This window comes from Brassica napus, chromosome A5, assembly GCF_020379485.1.
Source record: "Brassica napus cultivar Da-Ae chromosome A5, Da-Ae, whole genome shotgun sequence".
Classification (NCBI taxonomy): Eukaryota; Viridiplantae; Streptophyta; class Magnoliopsida; order Brassicales; family Brassicaceae; genus Brassica; species Brassica napus.
Window position 1 is genome coordinate 3,320,387 of NC_063438.1, and position 24,825 is coordinate 3,345,211.

A 24,825-nucleotide genomic window follows, 5' to 3' on the forward strand; every position below is an offset into this window, starting at 1 on the left:
AGAGTCACTTCAAATCTTGAGAAGTCACGATTTTGATAGACAAATCTAAAGTAAATCAGTCCAAATCACCAAAAGAGTTCGAGATAGCGAGAAAACAGCAAAACAAAAGCCTCGAGGGCAAAGGTTCAAAAAAAAACTACAACAATGAGTCATATAAGACTCAAAAGAAAACAACATACAAGAGACGCTAATCCTCTCGGTCGCTCTCACGATCGTTGAGGGCAGAAAGCTCCGAAGCCCTGACACTCGACTCGCGAGCAACCTCCTCATTACCTCGACGAGACCCTTCAGCCGAAGTATCCGAGAGCACGAGGACAGGACCACCGTCTTCAGCAGCATTGGTCCCCCGATTAGGCGTCTCCCCCTCAAACGCAGCCGAAGAACCCTCTACAAAAGGCGTCGGCTCGTCGCGGCGCCCGTCGATTGGATCAGAGGGCGGAGTAACAAGATTTGCTGCGGTCTCTGGGTCGATCAGACCGGCATTGGACCCGTAGGGATCAAGACTCGCCAAAATACGAGCATCCACAAACTGGGAATCCAATATAAGAGGAGAAAGCGTGAGATCCACCTCGGGTATCTCACCAACCTTGAGCTCCTCGGCCTCCTGCTCGTATTTTTTCTCTTGCTCCGCGAAAAGATCGATCGTGGCTTGCAGGATGTCGCTCCCAGCCCTCTTCAAGGCTTCGAGGCATTTTCTGGTCCCAAAAGCTTGGCTATGAAGCAACCGAGCCTTGTCGTAAAGGCTTCGACGTTCCTCTCGGGAGCGAATCCTGGCGAAGCGACGGTTAGCCTTTGCAGACATCTCGGCCTCAACCCTTCCTCGTTCCTTTGTCACTTCCAAGATCCTGGAATCTCTAAGGCGCTTCATCTCTCTTTCATGAGATGCAGCGAGCGAAGCTTTCTCGCCCTCGAGCTCAGCGTTCTTCTGCTCGAGTTCATGGATAATCCCGCGAGATGCCACCAAGTCGGCCTTGAGTTCGTCCCTTCGAGCCATCGCACGAGTGACCATCCCGTTGAGCCTCTCGACGTTAGCCTTTGATGTACTCAGCTGACGAGCAGAAGCTTCCTCCTTCTCCGCGTGTTCCTTCTTGGCCAGCTCAAGTTCAGTCGAGACTCCTTTCAGGGCAGTGTCGTACTTATCAATCACGACGTTCATCGCGCCGTCTCCCTAGACGAACAAGAAGATGAAAATCATAAGAGAAAGAGAAAGAGACAACAAGTAATGCAACAAGAAGGGGAAGAGGTCGAAGTGTTTACCAGCAGCTTTGCCCTCGCAGCCTCCTCGTATTCATCCCCGAAGATGAGGTCCCTCACGGCAGGAAGGGATTTTGCCCTCCCTCTAAGCTGACGAAGAAGCTCCCCGCACTTCTCGGGAACGTACGCCAGAGGGGCCGGCCCTTCGTAGTGGAAAGAGACCTTATCCGGAAAGTTAATCCCGGGAGCCCTCCTTAAGATAGCAGAGCCGCGAGGAGACGTGCCGGTCTGAACGGCCCCCGCCCCAGTGATAGCCGGAGTCTCCTCGCTAGGAAGCGTCAGAACAGGAGATCGCACGTCATCGTCGATCTCGTCGTTGTGCCTTCTCACCAAAAGCGGCGACTCACCACTATCTTCGTCGGAACCATCCGGGATGGCGGCGTTAAGGGAAGCCTCAGATCCATCTGCTTCCCTCGCATCATCTCGCTCTCTCGAGACTTCGGCCTCAGAAACCTCCTCTTCAGGCCGAGTTTCTTCGTCTTCCTCCTCAGTACCAGTCGGCTCCTCGGGGCCCTCCGATTGAGCCTCAACAGACCTCTTGGTCTTCTTCCTCTTCTTCTTCTTCTTCTGAAGATCACCGGAAGGGGGGACGCCGCTCGCCTCCTCGGCGTTCTCCTCGGCTCCCGAGACACCCCTCTTCCTCTTCCTACTTTTCTTCGCACTCGCAGCACCGGAAGGAGGAACCTCGCTAGCGCGAGGGACAGCCGTCGAGGGCCCGCCCCCGCTAGTCAGTCCTAGTTGAACGGCAAGCATCGCGCTCAAGTCTGGAAGAGTTCCCATTCTCTTTGCCTCGTTGACTTGTTTCTGGATATCTCTCGGAAAAATTTCCAGCCTCTTCGCGCGAATAGGAAGAACTGTTGGAAGATCTGACCTCCACCCTCCTGAAAACACAAGGCAGAGAGGTTAGCACGCGACAAGCAAGCCATACGGCCAAAAAAAAAATATATACAAGAAACGGCGAGAGAACGCACTTCGAGCAATCCGATCTTTAAGCTCGTAGGTCTTCTCGACGGTGATCTCAGACCAACGGTAGATTCTAAGCAAAGCGACGGCTTGAACGCTCTTCAAGAAATCTTCGGGATAGACGGGAGACGTAGGATGGCCAACTGCGAACAAAAGAAAAGGAGAATCTCATTAGGAACAACAAAGTCAGACGTAGTTCGCGACAAGGTACTCTACCACAGGATCGATTCCAAAGAACCCGATAGTCCTCCTGAGGAGGCTCCTCGAAAGCCGAGACGTCGGATTTAAGAAAGAAGTAAGAGCGCTGCCAATTCTGCGTCTTGTTCGGATGACCGGCGCATACATTACAGTTTGGTCGCATTTTCACCGAGTAGGTTCCGTCCTTCATATCGGTTATCGAGGTCATCTCCTCGAAAGATCTGACGCTCATCGGCATATCGATCTGCTCCGCTAAAATCGATAAGGTGACGGCCAGTCGCAACGAGCCGTTCAACAGTTGGCTAATCGCGATGTCTCGCCGCCTAGCGTACGCAGTGATCAGTCGCGGGATCGGGAACCAACAGCGAGTGTCCTCCTGGAAGTAAGACTCGTATACCGTCTGATATCCGATCGGAGGAGACCAAGGTCTCTGCTCTTTCGTGGGGATAAGGAAAGTTACGCCCGTAGCGCCCTTGGATCGAAGAACCTTCTTCACGCTCCTCGGGGTAGATTTAGTCTCTTCTACACCCTCCCAGTCTTGACCAGCCACGAAGGCAGGGCGAAGCAAGTTGGGTAGAAGCCTCGGAAGCTCCTCGAAAATCCCGTCAGGATAGAAGGTCGTTGGGACTAACTCAGCTTCGGGATCGTCATTCTCAGGAGGATCGCCCTCCATAGGGCGAGCTCTCAAAGTAACCGAGTCGACAGGCGTCGCCCCGCTCTGCCCGTCTCTCGCGCAATCCGTCGCGTCGCTAACAGCGACGTTCTCATTCCCTTCCCTCGCAAGCCTCGTAGCATCTGCGACCAGAAGCCTTTGGGAACGAGATAAATTGGCGGTGTCCATCATCGCCGCATGGTGGGCAGATTCCAGATCCCCGAGACGACCTCCGTCGGGATTCCTTGCCGGCGTCGATGTCGCCGCGACCGATTTCCCTTTTTGTCGCCTCGATAATCTCGGAACCGATGACATAGTGGAGATCGCGTCGAATGAAGGTTACAACACTTAGAGAGATAAAGGAAGGAGAGAGAAAGTACCTTTGATCGCGGAGGAAACTTGAAGAAATGAAAGGGGATCCACGTATTTATAAGGAGAAGAGAGGGAGGAGTTCGAGGCATCATCATTAGGTCTATTCGGGCCTAAATGGGCCTCGAAATTCCCCCTAAATACCCAGCGGACCCTCGCGGCGTTTCAACTCCCCGAGACACTCGTGAAGGGAAAAAGAGGAAAGGTTCGAGGTGTCATTATTAAACCTAAATGGGCCTAAACGGGCCTCGAATTTCCCCCAAAAAACCCCATCGACTCCCGCGACTTTCCGGCTTCTTATCTTAATTAACCAAACGGTTATCCTAAGATCGATTAAACCGGTGAATTAGCCGGGATTTGCCGATCAAAATCTGGGAGCCTGAGACTCAACGACCCCGAGAGAAGGCACTACCGCAGCCTTCCCGCGACTCGTCAACCCATCGTTTCAAACTCCCGACAGGACTACTATTCTTTCGAACCTTCGAGTTCCAGAATCCATCATGAGCTTGTCGACTCTCCGCTCACCGATGGACTGGGGGGACTTACTGTAGAGGATGGATTTAATCATCCCGCAAGGCCCAAAGAATAGAAGGCCTGGCCCAGACCAAGGAAAGCGATGGCTCGAATAATCGGCTTAATTCGGTTGGTTACTCGGCTTGTCTCTACAGTATCTCGAGTCGAGCGACGCCGACCAAGAGGCATCCGGCTTAGCGACCGCTCGGATGGATGCGGGCCTCTCGGCCCAATAAGGAAGGCCCACGAAGACGACTTAAGCTAGGTCAAGAACGACACATCAGAGGACTATATAAGGGGAAGGAAGAGAAACGAGAAGGGGATCCGAAATCATCTGACTAACACTTGGCGGCTAGATTAGGGTTTTCACCTTTGCTTCATCTTGCCGTTATTTGTACTTTTCCGGTAGCTCTTCGAGTTGCCGGCTTCTCTTCTGTCGCATTCTCTTTACTTCTCTTGTAACCGATTGAACGTCTCCTCCGACCATAATAAAACGTCTTCGTTAAACCCACATCCTTTTATTACCGTTTTCCGATCAAACAATGTACTTTTAATGTTTTCGGTTAACTTGGTTTTTATCCGTTATGGAGTGTTTACCTCTGGGGATTGTTTATCCGCGGGCGTTTGGCTGAGACCGAGGTGTGGTCTTCTTTTGTGTCGTTTTCGTCGATCTATTGGATACCGGTACCCTAAGAATGGGATGAATAAAATCTATAGATGCTACAAGAAAATTGCTCAAATTATGTCGAGTTAAATTAGTCACGAGTGCTTATTTGTAAACCACAATATTCTTGGCAGAAGAGCAAAACAATTTAAAACATTTTAATTTGCAAGATTTTGTTCATTAAGCTAAGAAGAATACGAACTTTCGTATAAAATATTTTATACATATCTTGCTGGTTCAAATTGTCAAAATGGCGCATATATCGACTTGTTATCTACAAATTAAACTATTAAGCTATTAGCCATTATTTTACTTAAATTCACACATTTTTGTGGAGCACATATAAATAAAAGCTTTGCTCGAAATATAAACCTGTCATGCACGTGGTAGATCTCAGAGCTTCGCCTTAATATAGTGACCGATATAGAAAATGCTCTAACATGTACACTACTGTTTTTTTTTAAGTAGTTTCTAAAGGACGAGCGATAAGGCAATATTTTTTAAAGTAGTTTCACATATATACTAATAAGTAAATCCCGATTGATTATGGTTTTAAATAATCCTGGTTGATTATGGATACCCAGGTCAACTTCATCTATTAGTATTATTATAGACCATGTATATATTTTCAGAAAAAAACATGTGAAATTTTGATAAGACAGTCACATTTTAGATGTCATTATCAAATTCATATAGTATTTATTATGAATAATTTTTGTTCTGACTATTTGGCATTGTTCATTCCGTTCAATCTTCTTGTTTTGTACTTACCATATTTACCTAATTACTATCTGAATCAACTATCATTATTTAGCAATTTAGGTATATACAAGTTATCTCAAAGCAAATATGGGGCTGCACACATAAAATGAAACTATCATCAAACCATTATCTACCTAATTATATATTTATAATTTCATTTTATTGTGGATGGATATACAAAAGGGTATATACAAAAGATCTAAGTAAGTAATATATATATCAGGAAGGGAAAAAATAAGTTGAGGTACTTGTCCAAATAATTAGACGACTATAAATTAGACCAGCTGTGGGGCGTCAAGAACGTTCGAGTCAAACACTTGTGTCTAATTGTTTATGTCATGTGTGATAATTAATCACAAGTTCACAAGTTCACAGACAAAACCAAACGCACGTTATATAAACTATCCGCACGCTGGAGATAAAGAAACGATGAATTCTCAATCCAACGGCCAAGGAGAAGCGTTCGAACCAGATCACTTCAAGTGGCAGTTTGTAATAATATGTTAGGATCAAAGATCGGATCTACTGAATAATACCGAATATTGATGATCCACACGAGATTTACAACAATGGAGGACTCTATCACCTGAGTACCTCTACTACTCTATCACCTGAGTAGCTCTTAGCTCATCACTAAGGATTTCACTATTGTAATCTTCCATACTCTACTAAACAATACTCTCAACTATTTATACTTCTCAAAATACAAATATCTTCTTCTCTAACTTGTAACTGCAAAACTTTTCTTTCACTCAGAATCTCTCCTCATCTCTTCCCGGCAAACCCTCTGACTCTTCCAGAGACATTCCAGCTACTCCTTTCCCTTTATTCCTCTTATATGTATACTTGAACCTATCATAATAATAACAAAATCTCAGAATCTTCGTGTAATAATTGCATAAACCGACACTTTATATCAAAGTTAATTCGAATATAAGCAATGATCAGTAATTTTTGTTCGTTCGTTACATTACCCTAATCAATCAAATATAAAGGATTTAAAGTGTTATTATGACAGTAGCCTATATAAGCAGTTGGAACTAGACTGCATCAGTTGAATATGATCAGTAATTTAAGAATGATAACCCATTATCAGAGTGATTTATAGTGTTTTAATTAAGCACACTTGCTAATCATCTCTAAGCTTTCTCTGATTGATATCTCTTATATACTAAAGCGCAAGTCGAATAACCAATCTAAAGCTGACATGTGGAAAATCTATTTAAAAAAAAATTGAAAAAAATACAGAAAAGTAAAACACGTTAGGAGTTTTAAAAAAAAGACAAATAACCAACCTTTTACGATTATTGGTAAAGAAATTTTTTATGAATTTTTTTTTTGCATCTCCTATTTTCCTGGAGTCTAAATATAAACTAACAATTTTCTTATTTTTTTATGGGCAATAAAACTCTGACACATGGTATATATTTAAAATTTTAAATTAAAAATACAAATTCACAAAAAGCTTTGTAACAGAACCGTTATTTTTTAAAATAACTGATTTCTATTATTTTAACATATAAATAAAGATAAAATAAAAATCAATAATATCTCTCCCACTACTTCATGATCTCAAAATCTGAAACCGTTATGACTTTCTCTTTACAATATTTGACTAACGATGCTATCAGTTCTTCTCAGTCTGCAATTGCTCCACTGACTTTTTTTTTATCAGAGTTTGAAGAAAATTCAATCTCCAACAAGACAGATGGCCAAGCAGTGGCAGCAATACTCTTACAAGAACATCTTGGGAAGTTGGCAGATGAAGTTAAAATTCAGGTTAGTGAAACTAATTAAATACGCTCCAACTGCTCAATTCTTAAATCATAATTTATGTCATGTTGATTTTTTTTTTCATGAACCTTTTTTCTTTTATAACCTACTTATGATTTTTTTTTCTTTCCTTTTTCTCTTTTGGATATTGGTAAAAGCTACATATTTTTATGCAGATATCATAATAAAAAAAGGTAAATCACACAAATTAGGTCACTGCCGTTAACTGACTAGATTAATTCGCGATATGCTTGAAATTTTTTATTTGTTCTGATGGTGATGATTCCAGAGAGGAAAGTAACAAGCTCACTAATAAACTTGAAAAGCACCACAAGAAGAAGAAAAGGAAAATGTGGTGATAACTAGAAGCAAAAACAAACGGGGCTTAAGAAACTCAAAGTGGTAGAGGAAACAAAAAGGAATCTCATGTCTACTTTCTAGATCAAGGCCTAATCTCAGGTTGGTTTTCCTTATTTTATACATGTTTTTATAATTGTATAGAGATAATATTTTTGTTTACTTTATGAATTAGGAGTAATATACACATTTGATTTTATTTTTTCTTATACAATGTTATCTAATTCTGTAGATATCCGTAAATATACAACTTGCAATGACACATCGAGAAGAACTAAAAAACTACAAGAGATAACATCAATATTTTACAAAAATATTGTTTATATCTAATTGTTTTTTACAAGAGCTATGGTTTTCCTGAATTTTATCTATAATACTAATATTTTCTTGGTTTTGAAAAAGTGAAATCAATCTATTATCTTGATATGTTGAGTCTATATTGAAGTGTTGTAAAATATAAACAATAGATAATTTATTTCTTTAACTTTATCAATAATAACCCTTATAATAATAACCCTGTTTCTATTAATAAAGTTTCTTTAGAGTTTAAAAAATAAAATAATACATATTGTAGGAAATTTTACATATTTATTAAAATATATATGTTTACAATTAATAATGCCCGTGCATAGCACGGGAGAAAATACTAGTTACTTTATAATCTGTAAGTTGATTGATCTTCAAGTAATCTTTATAATGGTTTGTGTAAATTCATATAAGACAAACGATACAAAAGGTGCATTACAAACAAGTCTACTTAATTAGTATACATACCCCATGCAAATCTCTCAGAGATCGAAGAACGTGGTTTTAGATGTTTTTATCTTTGTACAATTGTACACATGCACATACAAAATCTTTTGGATTTGAGAATCTTAGTAGGGGACACAAGTTGAACTTAAGCTCCATTTCAATATTAAGAAATGAAATAAAGACACATCATCATCGATCTGATTCATGAAACTCTTCTCTCCATCCTCCAACTATAAATACATCGTCTCTACTCTACATAACTCTCATTATCACACTGAGAGCTTAAAAACAGAGTAAGCAAAAGTGCCTTCTCTAGAGAACTCTGTAACCGTAATCTCAAGAAGCAGAGTCTTCCCTGATCAAAAGTCAACGCTCGTTGACCTTAAGCTCTCTGTCTCCGACCTCCCCATGCTCTCTTGCCACTACATCCAGAAAGGCTGCCTCTTCACGCGCCCTCATCTCCCTCCGCACGCGCTTCTCTCCCACCTCAAACACTCCCTGTCTCTCACCCTCTCCCACTTCCCTCCTCTCGCCGGCCGCCTCTCCACCTCCGAAGACGGCCACGTCTTCCTCTCCTGCAACGACGCCGGAGCAGATTTCGTCTCCGCCGCCGCGAAATCCGTCCGCGTCAGCGACGTGATCGGCGGAATCGACGTTCCTGACGTCGTCAAGGAGTTTTTCACGTACGACAGGACGGTGAGTTACGAGGGACATAACAGACCGATCTTAGCCGTTCAAGTGACGGAACTAAACGACGGCGTTTTCATCGGTTTCTCCGTTAACCACTCCGTGACTGACGGAACGTCGCTGTGGAATTTCATTAATACGTTCGCGGAGGTGTCGAGAGGAGTTGGGAATGTGACACGTCATCCTGATTTTACGCGGGAGTCTGTTTTAATTTCAGCAGCTGTGCTCAAAGTACCTCAAGGTGGGCCCAAGGTGCCGTTCATCGAGAACGAGCCGTTACGGGAACGGATCTTCAGTTTCAGCAGGGAACAGATTCTCGAGCTGAAAGCTATGGTTAACGGAGAGATGAACGGCGTTGAGGTGTTAAGGAGGCAAAGCAAAGATAAACTTAACGGTAAACCAACCGAAACGTTGGAGAGTTTGTTACGGAGAAACGACGTCGTCGCGACGGAGATCTCGTCGTTTCAGTCTCTATGCGCTTTGCTGTGGCGAGCGATCACTCGAGCGAGGAAGCTTCCGAGCTCCAAAACGACGACGTTTCGTTTGGCTGTGAACGTTCGCCACCGTCTGAGCCCGAAACTTGACCCGGAGTACTTCGGAAACGCCATCCAGAGCGTTCCGACGTTTGCGACGGCGGGGGAAGTTCTGTCTCGTGATCTCCGGTGGTCCGCCGATCGGCTCAACCAGAGCTTGGCGGCTCACCAAGACGGGAAGATTCGAGACGCTGTGGCGGATTGGGAGGCGAATCCGGGGGGATTTCCTCTCAATAATCCCGACGGAGCGTCGGTGACTATGGGGAGCTCGCCGAGGTTTCCGATGTACGATAATGATTTCGGGTGGGGGAGGCCGGTGGCGGTAAGAAGCGGGCGTGCGAATAAATACGACGGGAAGATATCTGCGTTTCCGGGGAGGGATGGAAACGGGAGCGTTGATTTGGAGGTGGTGTTGGCGCCGGAGACGATGGCTGGGATTGAATCTGACGACGAGTTTATGCGTTACTTGTTGAAGAAGTAACGGAGTTGATGTAATAACGTAACGGTTTGCCTTTTTTTTTTTTATTAATCTTGTGTTTGATGATCTTAACAATGTAATATTGTAATGAAATTCTGTAAGTTGACTCCATAATGAAATTCTGTAACTTCTTGCTTTGATCTGTACAATGTCCTTGATGACCTAAAGACAAATCATTTTTAAGCGATCTGACAAACTCTTGTCAGAACCTATTAAGCTCCTGTGTTTGTCAAGAAAAATATGCTGTTAAGCATTCCTCTCGATAATAGCGGTTAGTTTTGGTGCCTAAATCTCAGTGCTTTTCTATCTATCTTTGACTCCTCATGTTGATACGACGAGTGATAAACTGCATGTGCCGGTGGAAGAGTACAATGGTACATCTATTGCAAGTGACATAAGTTAGTATCTAATGTGCCTCATGTTGCTTGCTTGGGGATGGATTTTTGTTGTGGTTTAATCTCTTACAAAACACTAACTAATCATGGTCATCATATCATGTGTTTCTATACAAGAGATACTCTTTTGTTGTGTGTGTGTCTCTCTCTCTCGTCTTTCTTCAACCCCTTTCCAGAAAATCATAGAACCTAATTCAAAACCATGCCAACATATGCTGAAAACAGCTCTCGTGTTGTTTCCACCTATGTTCACACTTTATCCTCAGCTTCTACCCATTTCAGTACTGTTTTACTAAACACTCTTGGATTGTCTTATTGGTTTATATATTTTGATTGATTTAGAAATTTATATAGTATTATAAATCTAAGTAAAATATGTAAATCCGGAGATTTTTCCTCGGATTTGACTCTTTATATTTTTAACTAAAAAATCCAAAAAAATCCATTATAAAATCAAATATATTAGTAAATCCGTACAATTGAATAACACTTGATTTGATATAGAATTTATGAACCATTAAACCAATAACACATGATTTTAATACAGATTTGAAAATCACATAACCAATAACATTAGATTTAATTCAGATTTTCAAATCCATTAAAATACAACAACCAATAACCCTTAATAAAAACATTGACATTTGAAATAGGATACAAAAATGTATCATCATCATGATGTGAATACAAAATACAGCAATGAGGTCTTGTGAATTTGTAAACTATATTATAGATTTAAGCCCATTATACTAGAGCCGGTTTTGGGTTAAAGCCCACGAAACTGTGTTTGGTCATAGATTCAGAGAAGAGCTTCCTCCCTTCCCTTCTTACATCAAATCATATGAACCGAACACGCAACTCAAGAGAAGTAGGGGGCTTATCCTCAAAGCCTCCGTAATATCACTCAGGTACAAAGGGTACATCAGTAAATAACTATCCAAACACACAACTCTTCAACGTGTTGTTCTGTTCGAGTGAACAAGCCCATCTGAAACTGTAACAAGAAGTCAAAGTAACCATTTGGGGATGGAGAAGAAGCTCCTCCGTCTACACACGCCATCATCACCGACAAGCTCCTTTTGATTTCAATTAGAAGCGGGGGGGGGGGAGGTAAACACTAATCATGTCGGACGCTCTGATAAATGGATTGGCGGGAGCTGGGGGTGGGATCATTGCTCAACTCCTCACTTATCCTCTCCAAACTGTAACCATCCTCTCTATTCTATTCTTCTGGATAATAATCTTCGTCTTGTTGGATGTTAAAGCTTTGATGGTGTCTGTTGAATTAAGGTAAATACGCGGCAACAGACGGAGCGGGATCTCAAGAGGGAGAAGAAGAAGAAGCTTGGAACTTTCCAACACATGTGCCAGGTAAGCTTCTCTCCTCTCTCAAATGAACTTCTTGAAATTTCTCTGACTTTTTGTATTTGAAAGGTTGTGAGACAAGAAGGATGGGGGCGATTGTATGGTGGATTGGCTCCGTCTCTCGTTGGAACTGCAGCTTCACAGGTTTACATTTTGTGGTTTTAAAGTTTAGAAGAGACTATCTTCTTCTCTATGTTGCTTAGCTCACTCTTTTTTTTTTGTTGATGAGGGGCAGGGTGTGTACTACTACTTCTACCAAGTGTTTCGGAACCAAGTTGAATCCGCTGCTCTTAAACAAAAGAAGAAAGGGCTTGGTGATGGATCTGTCGGCATGTTTTCTTCACTCCTAGTCGCTGCCTTAGCCGGGTAAAACATCAAATCCTTTATGTTGATTTTCGTATATGCTCAGAGATTTTGATCTGTTTACAATGCATAAATGGTTGCAGAGTAGCACTTAGGTTATTCAGTTCTGTGGTCGTCATTGCTGATGCTACTATCATCTCCTGCTCTTATAAGTGTTGCTTTGTTTTATGGAGCTTATAGGTGGATGGTGTAACGTTTAGTGTCAGGTCCTAGTCATAGTTGTATTGTTGTTTGATTGTAAAATTTGGTGGTATGACAGCCAAAGATGATTAAACATCCATAGTTCAAAAATGTTAATTCTTTTTCTTTCTTTCTGTTGCCTCTATCTACTCTGTCTCTTTTGAAGTATGATTAGATCTTTCTGTGTGCAGATCAGTTAATGTTCTTATGACGAATCCAATCTGGGTGATTGTTACACGCATGCAGGTATATCTCTCCAAATCATCTTCTCTTTATTTTTAATACGTTTTTAAATATTCTTGTTAGTTTTAGTTTTGCGTTTAATCACAAATCTGTGATTGTTCTTGTCCTCACTCCTTTTCTCTGTTCATTTCTCCCCCTAACTCTTCGTTGTGTATTATTAATGCAGACCCACAAAAAAATGCCAAAAGGTTTACAGACGGTCCCCGAGCCACCTTCTGCTGATGTAGAAGCTCTGGTCCCAGTTGAGCCTCGTCCATATGGAACATTTAATACGGTATGAGGCAGCCTTACGTGTTTACAAACCAGAAGAGCAGCTGGAGTGATTAAGACAGTTTTTGTAATACCTGATGTTTGAACTCTGTTTCAGATTCGAGAGATTTACGATGAAGCTGGAGTGACTGGCTTCTGGAAAGGTGTAATTCCGACATTGATCATGGTATGCTTTTGAAACTTACTCTTTTACTGTTTGTGTTTGTAGGTGCATTTTCTGACTGTTTTTTTTTTGTAAATTACAGGTTTGTAATCCAGCAATGCAGTTTATGTTATACGAGACAATGTTATCAAAGCTGAAGAAGAGACGTGCCTTGAAGAATAGCAACAACGTGACCGCTTTGGAGGTTCGGGCTCTACCATTTTGCATTTATCTATTTTGATAAGATGTTTCTTGCTTCTTTGTTGCCATTATTTTCATGTCTTCTTGCCCCACCATAGACATTTCTACTAGGAGCTGTGGCTAAACTCGGAGCTACAGTCACAACTTATCCTCTCTTGGTTGTGAAGTCACGACTTCAAGCCAAACAGGTCACTACAGGGGACAAAAGACAACACTACAAAGGTATTTTGTCCAAAACTCATTTTCTAATTCATGGATCGTTGAAAACTGATGCTTTCTTAATGACAGGAACGGTGGATGCGATTCTGAAGATGATACGATATGAAGGGCTGCACGGGTTTTACAAAGGGATGAGCACAAAGATTGTTCAGAGCGTTTTCGCCGCTGCTGTTCTGTTCATGATTAAGGAAGAGCTTGTGAAGGGAGCTAAGCTTCTGCTCTCCAACGCCACTTCTGTCAAGTCCAAGCCTTCTTGAGCTTAATCCACAACTAGGATTCTATAAAATAAGATTGAAATTAAAAAAAAAAACATGATTAAATTAAACTTCCAATAATTTATTGATTAGTCAAATCAGTTTATCACACAATGATTGCAATCTTATCTAGTCACAATCTTTTTCATGTATGATTTTTAAGCTGAATCATCCCATATATATGTTCAAATATTATGATATGCAGAATTTTATTGCAGATTAAATATAGAAACTTGAAGAGACAGCTATGATCTAAAAAGTTGCAAGGATTCCTAGACATCTCGAGGAACTGTTTCTTGAAGATTGCTATGATGCCTTCCTGTATTTGTAATCTTAACAGAACGAGGAAGCTAGATATGAAAAGACGCAACAATTCTACAAAATTCTTCCAACGTCGACTTGGAATATCTCTCTACTCCCTCAATCTTAGTGGAATCTCACGCTTGAGAGTTTTCCTCAGAATATTTCGAATATCTTTCTTGATGAAACCGAGATTGAAGATTACGTAGTCCGCAAAACTGGTACGTTGTTTTGATATATTTACTACACATTTTTTGATTGTGCCATCATCTTACTTCCTACCAGAGTTGATTGAAAAAATGGCTTTATTAGTAGGATTAGTATTAAGTCAAATTTCAACGAATTAGTCAACTCCCTTGTGTCTTTACTTCGAAACTGTGTTCGCAACTCTCTCTCTTTGATTTTTCGCTGTGTTTGAATATTATCTCCTACACAAAGTATCAATTTGTGTGGTATACAAATTGCTTCTTAAGAATCCAATTTTTGTTTTGCATTTCATACTTCTCTCTGCGTTTCGGATGGCTTCTTCTCCTCTAGCGATCATCAACTGTCCACACCATGTTTTCCTCAGCTTCAGAGGAGAAGACATCCGCAAAAGATTCCGTTCCCACTTTCTGAAGGAGCTCAGCCGCAAGCTAATCACCTTCAAAGACAATGAGATGGAAAGAGGCCGATCTATTGCGCCTGAGCTTACCAATGCGATACAAGGATCAAAGATCTCGGTTGTAGCGTTTTCTAAAAACTTTGCAAATTCAAGCTGGTGCTTGGATGAGTTGGTGGAGATCATGAAGTGCAGGAAAGACCGAGGCCTGATTGTGATACCTATTTTCTACGATGTGGATCCTTCTCACGTCAAAAAACAATCCCACAGCTTCGGAGAGATCTTCAACAATACTTGCCAAACTTGCCAAGGAAAAACCGAAGAAGACAAACTTCAGTGGCGGACAGCGTTGACGGAAGCAGCAACCATAGTCGGAGAGGATTCCCGTAATTGGTACTTGCCCTTTTTTGATTCTCAAGATCCATATTCCCTTAGTTCTAGTTATATTGTTTAACTAGACTTTGACCCGCGCGTCTGCGCGGATGTATATTTTAAAAAATATGTTGATATTTGTTTTTCATGTAATTATTAGGGTTTGGCAAAATAAATCCGAGGAACAGAACCGATACCGATCCAAAAATATAGTACCAAACCCGAACATAAATTGATTAAATATTCGAATTATTCAAAATTTTGTTATTTAGAGAATCGAATCTGATCTAAACCGAAGTATTCGGATACCCGAATTTATCTAAAAATAGATATATATATATATATATATTAATTATTTTTAGATTTAACGTATATAAAAGATCAAGAATGATATTTTTAAATTGGTTTACATACTTGAAAATATATGTAAATAGTCAAAAGTAAATATCTGAAATAGTTAAAGTATACTCAAATCACCAAAAATATTTCAAATAATTATTGATTACATATCCAAAATTTTAAATCAAGCGAATTGATATGTTAAGCTTAGGTATTCTAACATATGTTATTCAAATTTATAGGTAATATATTATTTTATATATAGATTTTGAGAAATTTAAAATATATAATGATTTAAAACTTTAAAACTAATTTAAATGGGTTATCCAAACCCGAACCAAACCCGCAAAGATCCGAATCGAACTCAAACCAAAATTTATAAATATCCTAATAGGATTGAAATCTTTGACCCCGAAAACCCGAAACACAAACCGATCAGAACCAAACCCGTATGGGTACCCGAAAGCCCATTCCTAGTCACTATTATATATCGTATATTGTCATCATATAATTAATCGTGTTTTATACGTACCATCATATAAGTAATCATATAATTAATAGTATTTTATACGTACCATCATATAAATAATTATATATATTATATTTTTAAAACTTAATATTAAATATAAAAACCATAATTTGAGTTGGTATTTCAAATTGGACTTTGTATTATATTTTTCTTATATATAATGACAACATTTTTTTTGTAATGGTTATTGAAAAATAGCTTAGCTAAAATCCATTTTTGAATATATGTATATTTCTGAATCAATTTTTGATATAAATCAACTTTGAATTATTATTTTGAATTGCAATATGTATATAAAGTTTAAAATTTGAATTATGGTTAGTTTAGAAAAGAAAAGTTTTAGGCAATTAGTTTTATGGTATGTTCAATTTTTCTTAATAACATAAGCTCATTACTTTTTTTCTTAATACTACTATCCTTGTTTCCAAATAAAATTAATTTTTTTTAAAAGACTACAATTCATGTTTCCAAACACTCCAATTTTTTTAATAGTCTTATTCAAGTCTCCAAACATTCTAATTTTGTACTTGAGTTTTAATAATATAGATAACATTTACTAGATTTTGATCCGCACATCTGAGCAAGTTTATTTTTTAAAAATATGTTGCTATTTATTTTTATATTACTATTAAAGATTCGACAAAAAAATTCGAAACCGAATAACCGAACCGATTCCAATCCAAAAAAGTAGTTCTGAACTCAAATCAAAATTAATTAAATATCTAGAATTATTCAAAATTTTGGTATTTAGAGAACTGAAATCTAATTTGATCTGAACCAAAGTATTTAGGGTATCTGAAATGTATCAGAAATAGATTTATATACTTATATATATTAATTGTTTTTAGATTTAATGTAAATAAAAACATCTATAATATATACGATACTTTTAAGTTGGTTTAAATACTTGAAAATATATACAAATAGTCAAAAGTAAATATTTAAAATAGTTAAATATACTCAAAACACCAAAAATACTTAAAATAATTATTGATTCTCTGTCCAAATATTTAAACCAAATCAATTTATATGTTAAATTTAGGTACTCTAACATATGTTATTCAAATTTATATGTAATATATTATTTTGTTTTTAGATTTTGAGAAATTTAGAGTATATAATGATTTTTAAAATTAAAAATAGTTTAAATGGGTTATTTCAATCCAAATCAAATCCGCAAAGATCTGAACCGAACCCGAACCAAAATTTAGAAATCTCCAAGGGGCTGAAATATTTGATCCCAAAAACTCGAAACCCAAACAGACCTGTCCGTAACCCGAATGGGTACCTGAACGCCCACCCCTAGTCACTATTATATATCATATACATATCATCGTATAATTAATCGTATTTTATAAGTACCATCATACAAGTAACCATATAATTAATAATATTTAATACGTACCATCATATAAGTAATCACATATACTATATTTTTAAAATTTTATGTGAAATATAAAAATCATAATTTAAGTTGGTGTTTGAAATTAAGCTTTGTATTGTATTTTTCTTATATATATTGAAAAAAATTATAATGGTTATTTGAAAGTATTTTAGTAAAAATCAATTTTTGAATATATGTATATTTTCGAATAAATTTTTGATATAAATCAATTTTAAATTATTATTTTGATTTGAATTATATATATCAAATAATTCATTACTTTAAGCTCATTACTTTTTAATATAATATAATAGATTTTTAATTTTTCTTAATAATATAAGTTTATTACTTTTTTTTTCTTAATATACTACTAGTGATGTTTTCAAACAACATGCTTAGTTTTTTTTTTTTTTATCAATGTTGCAAACAAAAGTTTAAAGTACTTCTGCTTTAGTAAGAATATAAGATATAGATGTTCTTGCTCTTTCTTTGTTAGGCGAGATGAAGCTGAAATGATTGAGACAATCGTCAACGACATTTCGAATAAGCTGAATCCCACAAAATCAAGTGATTTTGCTGACTTTGTTGGAATTGAAGATCACATCACAAAAATGACTTCGTTGATGAATTTGGAATCAAAGGAAGTGATCACGGTAGGGGTTTGGGGTCCATCTGGGGTCGGTAAGACTACCATCGGACGAGCTCTCTTTCATCAAATCTCCTGTCAGTTCCTACCCAGACATTTCATTGATAAGACTATGAAGAATTTCACAGGGGCCAAGTCAGACGACTACAACACGCATTTGTTCTTGCAAAAACAGTTTCTGGCTGAGGTTCTGGACCAGAAAGACATAAAAATAGATTGTTTGGGTGCGGTGGAAGAAAGGTTAAGGCATAAGAGAGCTCTTTTTGTTTTTGATGATCAAGTCCCCTTAGAAGCCTTGGTTAGGAAAACTACAGAGTTTGGTCCCAGAAGTAGAGTTGTCGTAATTTCAGAAGATAGGCAGTTTCTAAGGGCATGTGGAATTGGACTTGATCGTATTTATGAGGTGGCTTTACCATCGGAAGAGCTAGCTTTCCATATGTTCTGCCGATGTGCGTTCGGTCAAGACTCTCCACCTGATGGTTTTCTTGAGCTTACTATTGAAGCTGTAAAGCTCACCGGGAATTTTCCACTGTGTCTCAACGTCTTGGGTTCGTCTCTCAAAGGGATGATGAAGGAGGAGTGGGTAGATAGGCTGCCTGAGCTCAGGATTTGTATGGCTGAACAGATTGATAAAAAATTAAGAGACAGCTATGATAGGTTAAAAGAAGAAGATAAAGCAATATTTCGTCACATCGCTTGTTTATTTAATCATAAGCCACATGATTACGTGACACGATTGCTTGAAGATAGTAAGCTGGATGTTGATGTTGGACTCGTTACTCTAGCTGAACGTTGTCTCATACAAATATCAGAGGATAATATCATTAGGATGCACGATTTCCTGCAAGAAATGGGTAGAGAAATTGTCCGTCAACCATATATTCAGGCTCCTGGAGAACGTGAATTCCTGATGGATTCTAAGGAGATCTGTGATGTACTTTGTTATGGAACTGTGAGTTTTTTTTTTCTTTTTCTTTCTTTCTATTTATTCATGTTTGATACGCTTTTAAAGCTATATATGTTCTCTACATTTCTATTTGGTTTCTGATATTTTTCAGGGAACTAAAAGTGTATTAGGCATATTTTTGAAGTTATCTGAAATCAACAACACATTATATATTAGTGAGGAAGCATTCAGCAGGATGACAAACCTTAGGTTTCTGAGAATATATGGGGTCTCATGGGAGGATAAAGAAATCATATTGCAGTTAGGGAGAGACGAAGACCATATGTGGCACCAACTTAGATTACTGGAATGGTGGGGTTGCTCAATGAGACGCATGCCTTCTAACTTTCGTGCAGGACATCTTGTTGAACTCATAATGCCTGATAGCAACCTTAAGAAATTGTGGGACGACGATGCGGTAAGTTTTTTTTTAAAAGTATTTTTAATTGGTTAAAACGACCGGCTTCATAAAAGTATTATTTAATTGGTTAGACATGTATGACACAACATATCTTCTAAGTTCTGGTTGCCTTCTTCTTGTGTTGTGCCCCAGCTTCTTAATAACCTCAAGAAAATGGATTTGCGAAGATCCAAAAAGCTGAAAATACTCCCAGATCTTTCGACGGCCACCAATCTCGAGGAACTGTGGCTCGAAGATTGCTGGAAACTGTGGAGTATTCCTTCCTCTATTCGTTATCTAAAGAAGCTGAGAAAGCTAGACATGAAAAGATGCAACCAATATTGACTTGGAGTCTGTCCATTCCCTCAATTTCAGTGGATGCTCCACGTTAGACAGTTTTCCTCAGATCGCAAGGAATATCACTCATCTCGTTCTAGATGAAACCAAGATTAAAGAAGTTCCTTGTGGGATAGAAGAATATACCTCTGGGCTCAATTTCATATCGATGGCTGGTTGCACCAAATTAAAATATATATCTCCCAATATTTCGAAACTGAAACATCTTGAGGTGATGTTCTTGTCAGACTCTGATTGTTTAGCTCGAACGACTTGGAATGATCCTTCAAGTGCAGTGGCAACTACAACAGACAACAACCAAACTCTACTAGATGCGTTTGCCTCTCGCAATTGGAAGACCGATGTTTTCGTAAACGTCCTTGGGAGCGATGTTCAGGAAACTTCGCTGAACCACTTGTACGAGGAACTGGACCGCAAAGGAATCAATACATTTAAGGAAGATGAAATTACGACAGGCCAGGAGGAGGACCACCTGACCACTCGTCTTGTAGATGGGATACGAGAATCAAGAATAGCTACTAGTATTTCTTTCAAATAATTATGCGTCTTCTGGCCGGTGCTTGGATGAATTAATGGAGATCATAAAATGCGGGGAACAGTTTGGTCAAATAGTGGTGCCTGTTTTTTATGGTGTGGATCTTGTTCGTATCAGAAACCAGATCCTAGACCTTGGAAAGACGTTCAAAGAGAGGTATACGGTGGACAATCAACAAAAATGGTTACAAGCTTTTACTGAACTAAATCAACATCAGGGATATCATATTCATACCCAGGACGACTGGTAAGTAAATGAACGTGCTTTGTCTTTCTTTTTTTTCTTTTTTTTTTTTTGTAACGTATTATCTTCATAGATGTTCATTTCTATCAGGGATTCCGAAGCCGAGATGATTGAAAAACTGGCTGTTGATATTTCTTTGGTATTAAGTACGATGCCCATGATTCTAGACGAGGAAACTATGAAAACATTAAATCTGCACTACAATGATCTAAAGTGGAAAGAGAAAGTGTTGTTTAATCATTTTGCTTGTTTTCTCAATAATGAAACATATGAGAATGTTATGCAACTGCTGGAAGACAGTGACTTGGATTTTGGAGGTAGCCTGGAGATTCTATGTGAGAAGTGCCTGTTACAAATATCAGAAGAGAGAGTCATAAGTATGCATCCTGTGCTGCAAAAATTAGGCAGAGAGAGAGTTCTTAGACCGTTCACTTGCCAGCCTGCGTATCGTCAGTTCTTGATGGATATTAATAGCGAGAGTTGCGACCTACTTATTGATCAAAATGTAAGTTTTTAGTTCTCGCATTAGGTCTTAAACAAGTAAAGTTTGTTTCCTTGTATAAACCATGGTCTGAATTTCTTCCTCTTAAGATATTATTTCAGGATTTTAGTGTGTTTGGAATGTCGTTTGGAGTATCAGAAATGGAAGAGAGATTGAGAATAGATGAAAGATTCAGAGGACTGGAAAGGATGAAGTTTATTAGAATGTACAAGGACAGTTTGCACGGTAAAGAAATCAGAGTTCATTTAGTAAAAGGCCTCCTCTCTTTGTGGGGACGCCTTAGAGATATTTGATGCTCGGTAAGAATCCTCGCTCGCTAAGATTCTATCATCGGCTTGTTTGGATATGACTTATTCGTCTTTTTCCAGTTTGTACATATGAGATTTGTGCTTATGTGTTAAAACTTTAACGGTCATGTTTCATTATTAAATATTTCTGCTACTTCTTACTCTCTCTTTTCATGTTGAATCACAGACATTTTTCCAAGGAAGAAGGCGACGCCTGTTTTTCAATGGAGCCTACATTGTATGTGTCGCAGTGTCGGTGTCGTTTGTCGTTCACTAGAAGAACTCCACACTCAAGGCTCTTAACTCCTAATAAAAGAAGGGAAAGCAACAGAGACATTGCATTCTTGAGGTTCATTTAACAGGAACAGCCACATTCCGGGATGTTCAGAATGTTGCTTGTTTCATTTTGCTATGGCACAAGTAGCATCAGGTATTTTGAGTTATAGTGAAAATATATATATCAGTAGCATGTGTTTACAATTTCGAGCTCATTCACAAATGTTTTTAATGGCTCTTCTTGCTGAAATTGTTCTCTGCTTTCTGAAATTGAATCTTCTATACATGAACAAGCGTTTTTCTTATAGCTTTCTCTCCGTGTATAATATATACACAATTCAGTAGCTGTACTCAGATGATCTTATTTTTTTTTGTCACAACTATAAATGTTATCAAATGACAAATATTTACATAAAATATTACTTCCTCTGTTCCTAAATGATCCATGTTTTGGAAAAAACATTTGTTTCAAAAAGATGTATATTCTATGTTTTCTATGAAAAAATTGCAAACTTTAAGAAAATTAATTGGTTTTATTAGATTACTATTGGTTAAAAGTTGTTGAAAATTGAAAATTACAAAAAACGATAAATTTATTATAGTGATTTAATGCGTTTTTTTAATATGTGTGAAAACTCTAAAAAATCTATCTTTTAGGAACAGAGGGAGTATTTTAAAAATCTAAGTATCTAATGGAAATATATCAAGTAAAGTGAAAATATTTAAAAAGACAGCTAATCTTATTGATCCATAAAACAAAACAATATGAATGCACAAGTGAAATTCTAGTTGAATATTATAATTCCTTCACGAATATTGGATTGGCCAGTTCTATATCTTAACATTTTGGTAAATTTTTAAATGTTTTTCATATCATTTGTAATTATTTTTGGCATCTTATCTGTACAAAATAATTAAAACTCAACCCACAATATATTGGATCAAATATGACTGTATATAGAAACAAATCTTCAACATTTTTTTTTCAAAATTAATAGCGTTAAATTCGGATATATTATAGAAACAAAGACCCTTTCTCAAATATTCAAATGTGGCCTAAGCAATAAATCTATATCCTGTAACCACACGTGGAGCTAAATATTTTCTACTAAAAAAAAATCGATCTCTAACTTAGACTAATGTGACAATTCTTTCCTCTAATGGAAACCACTAAACCAGTACAACGATTTGTTTAACAAATCTTCAAAATTTAAGATAAAACTTTAAAAGTAGTCAAATATAATGAAAATATGGTTTAATTAGTTGACAAAAATAGGTTTGAATGTTTATTTTTCTCATCAGGTTTTAATGTTTGATTTGGCTATCAAAAATAACAAATTAAGTAACCTAACAATGCAAAACCGGAAATAAAAAGCAACTAATCATGGGTGCACAAAAAAAAAAGCAACTAATCATGCAAAAATAGAGCAATCCTTTTAAAGCCCATTACAGCCCAATACATGTATCGACGAAACGGCGTCGTATTACACCAGTATTGAGTATTGACTGAAACGTATCATCTCCAAGCTCTCTATCGATATATCGTCTTCCTCTCTAGTCTAGCGATCTGGTACTATTATCTGAATCCGATCTGTTCGCCATGGAAGAGAAGAAGCCAGAGTCGACGAACAAGAACGTTAAGAAGGCGAATCTGCTGGAGCACAACTCGATCAAGCACATCCTCGACGAATCCGTCTCTGACGTAAGGGCCTTTTTTGCTTTCCTCCATATCCTCTGAATCTGTTTCGATTACGATCTAACTACTTTTTTGTCCTTTTTGATGCGTAGATCGTTAAGAGCTGTGGATACAAGGAGGACGTGAGGCTGAGCAACATGAAGCTGATCTTAGGGACGGTTATCATCGTGGTTGCTCTCGTTGCTCAGTTCTACAACAAGAAGTTTCCGGAGAACAGAGACTTTTTGATTGGATGCATCGCATCATATCCTTTCTTATTGCTTTGGATTGATTGCTTAGATAGAGAGACAACTGTAATGTGGCTCGATTTGATTGTGCTTAGGATTAGATTCATTGTGTGTAGAGTATGACTATATAAGCTGTTTGATAGATGTGTTGTATTTGGATGATTGTGGATAAGATGTTTGGGTAATCTTTGACTATGGCAAGTATGTAGTGTTGAATGGGGTGTTGCAGCTGATTCTGTATACCAAGGAGAAGAATGCTATATTGTTCACTTATCCTCCTGAGGTTTGTTCGCTGAACTGCTGAGAGTTGTTTTTATCATTGATGAGCAAGCTTTGATTCTTTGTGTTTGCTTGGGCTGAATACTTGTTTTGTTTATGAGGCAACACTCTTTGATTGTTTGTGATTGCTTGTACTGTTTTGTAAGGAATTAAAAATGTGGTTCTTTTAGCCTGGCATGTTTAATAGTGTGTGCATATCTTATTCTTAGGACACGTTGTTTTTAGGCATTCGAGCTTTGGGAAAAGCTACATTTCAGTGTTTTTGTTTGAGTAGATATTAGATAACGTCTTGGCAGTATGACTCTGCCTCTTCTTGTTTCTGTTGGTGTTTGCGGTTGGTTCAGTCTTGTTCCTCTTATTCTCACCAGCTTGAACAGGATTATTTTTTATAGTTTGTATCCGAGAGGATACGATACATTTCATTCTCTACTCGTTGGTTTGGTCTAATACATGCAATAGAATGAGCTACTCCATTTTGTTTTGCTGAATCCATTTCAATTGGATAATAGTAATTAGGCTTGTCAAGACACATAATGGTTGTAATCTATGTTCTCTGGTTAACACACATGCACACTTTCATTTGTTTTGCTACAGTTCAAGAATATTTTGTTTAGCTCATCATTCAAAATCTTTAAATCGGTTGGTTTAAATACGCAGGGATCATTCACCAGCACTGGATTGGTTGTGTCTTCAAAGTTGCCGAGATTCTCTGATGAGTACACTCTCACCATCGACAGTGCTGATCCAAAATCAATCTCAGCTGGGAAGTCTGTCCAACTCACCAAAAGTGTCACCCAATGGTCTCTCCTCTCGCTCACTCTCTGCATTTTTTTTTCTTAAACGCGCTTATAAACTGGAGCTTATTTATATGGTGTTTGTGTATATCTCAGGTTCACGAAAGATGGAGTTCTTGTTGAGGGTTTGTTCTGGAAAGACGTGGAAGCATTAATCAAGGACTATGCAAAAGAAGGAGAACCAAAGAAGAAGAAATGATGATTATATGATATTAAGGAGAAAATAATGTTGTAACAACTCCAAAATGTATCGTTTTAGATAATTTAAAATCGATGGCGACATTTGTTTAGAGATGACAATAATATTCCCGATAAAGAATATTCCAGTTCTTTTTTTGTTATAACAAAAAAAAAAAATCGAATTAATCTGAGATTCTGGACAACAAAATGAAAAGGGTATCTCCAGTAAAGCCAATGGCTCACATTTGAAGTGCATGACATAAGTTGTTGGCTACTTTTTTATATATTCTAAAGTTTGTGTTTCGTATTCTACACCAACCATATGTGTACTTGTCGTTTAGAGT

General features: G+C 38.2%; 4 protein-coding genes and 1 pseudogene across 4 annotated transcripts; 4 read left to right on the top strand and 1 right to left on the bottom strand.

Annotated features, from left to right (window-relative positions):
* Positions 1-187: 187 nt before the first annotated feature.
* On the bottom strand, positions 188-3,382 carry LOC106404203 (meiosis-specific protein ASY2). Its single transcript, XM_013844943.3, has 4 exons — positions 2,434-3,382; positions 2,226-2,360; positions 1,258-2,135; positions 188-1,168 (listed from the first exon to the last, which is right to left on the bottom strand). The coding sequence occupies exons 1-4, from the start codon at positions 3,380-3,382 to the stop codon at positions 188-190; spliced, it is 2,943 nt and encodes a 980-aa protein (XP_013700397.3).
* Positions 3,383-3,553: 171 nt separating this feature from the next.
* LOC106394452 (uncharacterized acetyltransferase At3g50280-like) lies at positions 3,554-10,065 on the top strand. Its single transcript, XM_048781106.1, has 2 exons — positions 3,554-3,641; positions 8,557-10,065. Exons 1-2 carry the CDS (start codon positions 3,554-3,556, stop codon positions 9,957-9,959), a joined length of 1,491 nt encoding a protein of 496 aa, XP_048637063.1. The 3' UTR covers positions 9,960-10,065.
* A 1,139-nt stretch (positions 10,066-11,204) lies between these two features.
* On the top strand, positions 11,205-13,780 carry LOC106396593 (peroxisomal nicotinamide adenine dinucleotide carrier). Its single transcript, XM_013837027.3, has 10 exons — positions 11,205-11,555; positions 11,642-11,722; positions 11,786-11,860; positions 11,952-12,082; positions 12,451-12,505; positions 12,669-12,776; positions 12,870-12,938; positions 13,018-13,119; positions 13,214-13,337; positions 13,404-13,780. Exons 1-10 carry the CDS (start codon positions 11,475-11,477, stop codon positions 13,589-13,591), a joined length of 1,014 nt encoding a protein of 337 aa, XP_013692481.1. The 5' UTR covers positions 11,205-11,474; the 3' UTR covers positions 13,592-13,780.
* A 338-nt stretch (positions 13,781-14,118) lies between these two features.
* On the top strand, positions 14,119-21,727 carry LOC106396592 (annotated as a pseudogene).
* A 1,032-nt stretch (positions 21,728-22,759) lies between these two features.
* LOC106390191 (signal peptidase complex subunit 2-like) lies at positions 22,760-24,635 on the top strand. Its single transcript, XM_013830605.3, has 5 exons — positions 22,760-23,007; positions 23,094-23,245; positions 23,430-23,511; positions 24,165-24,307; positions 24,398-24,635. The coding sequence occupies exons 1-5, from the start codon at positions 22,906-22,908 to the stop codon at positions 24,498-24,500; spliced, it is 582 nt and encodes a 193-aa protein (XP_013686059.1). The 5' UTR covers positions 22,760-22,905; the 3' UTR covers positions 24,501-24,635.
* Positions 24,636-24,825: the final 190 nt, after the last annotated feature.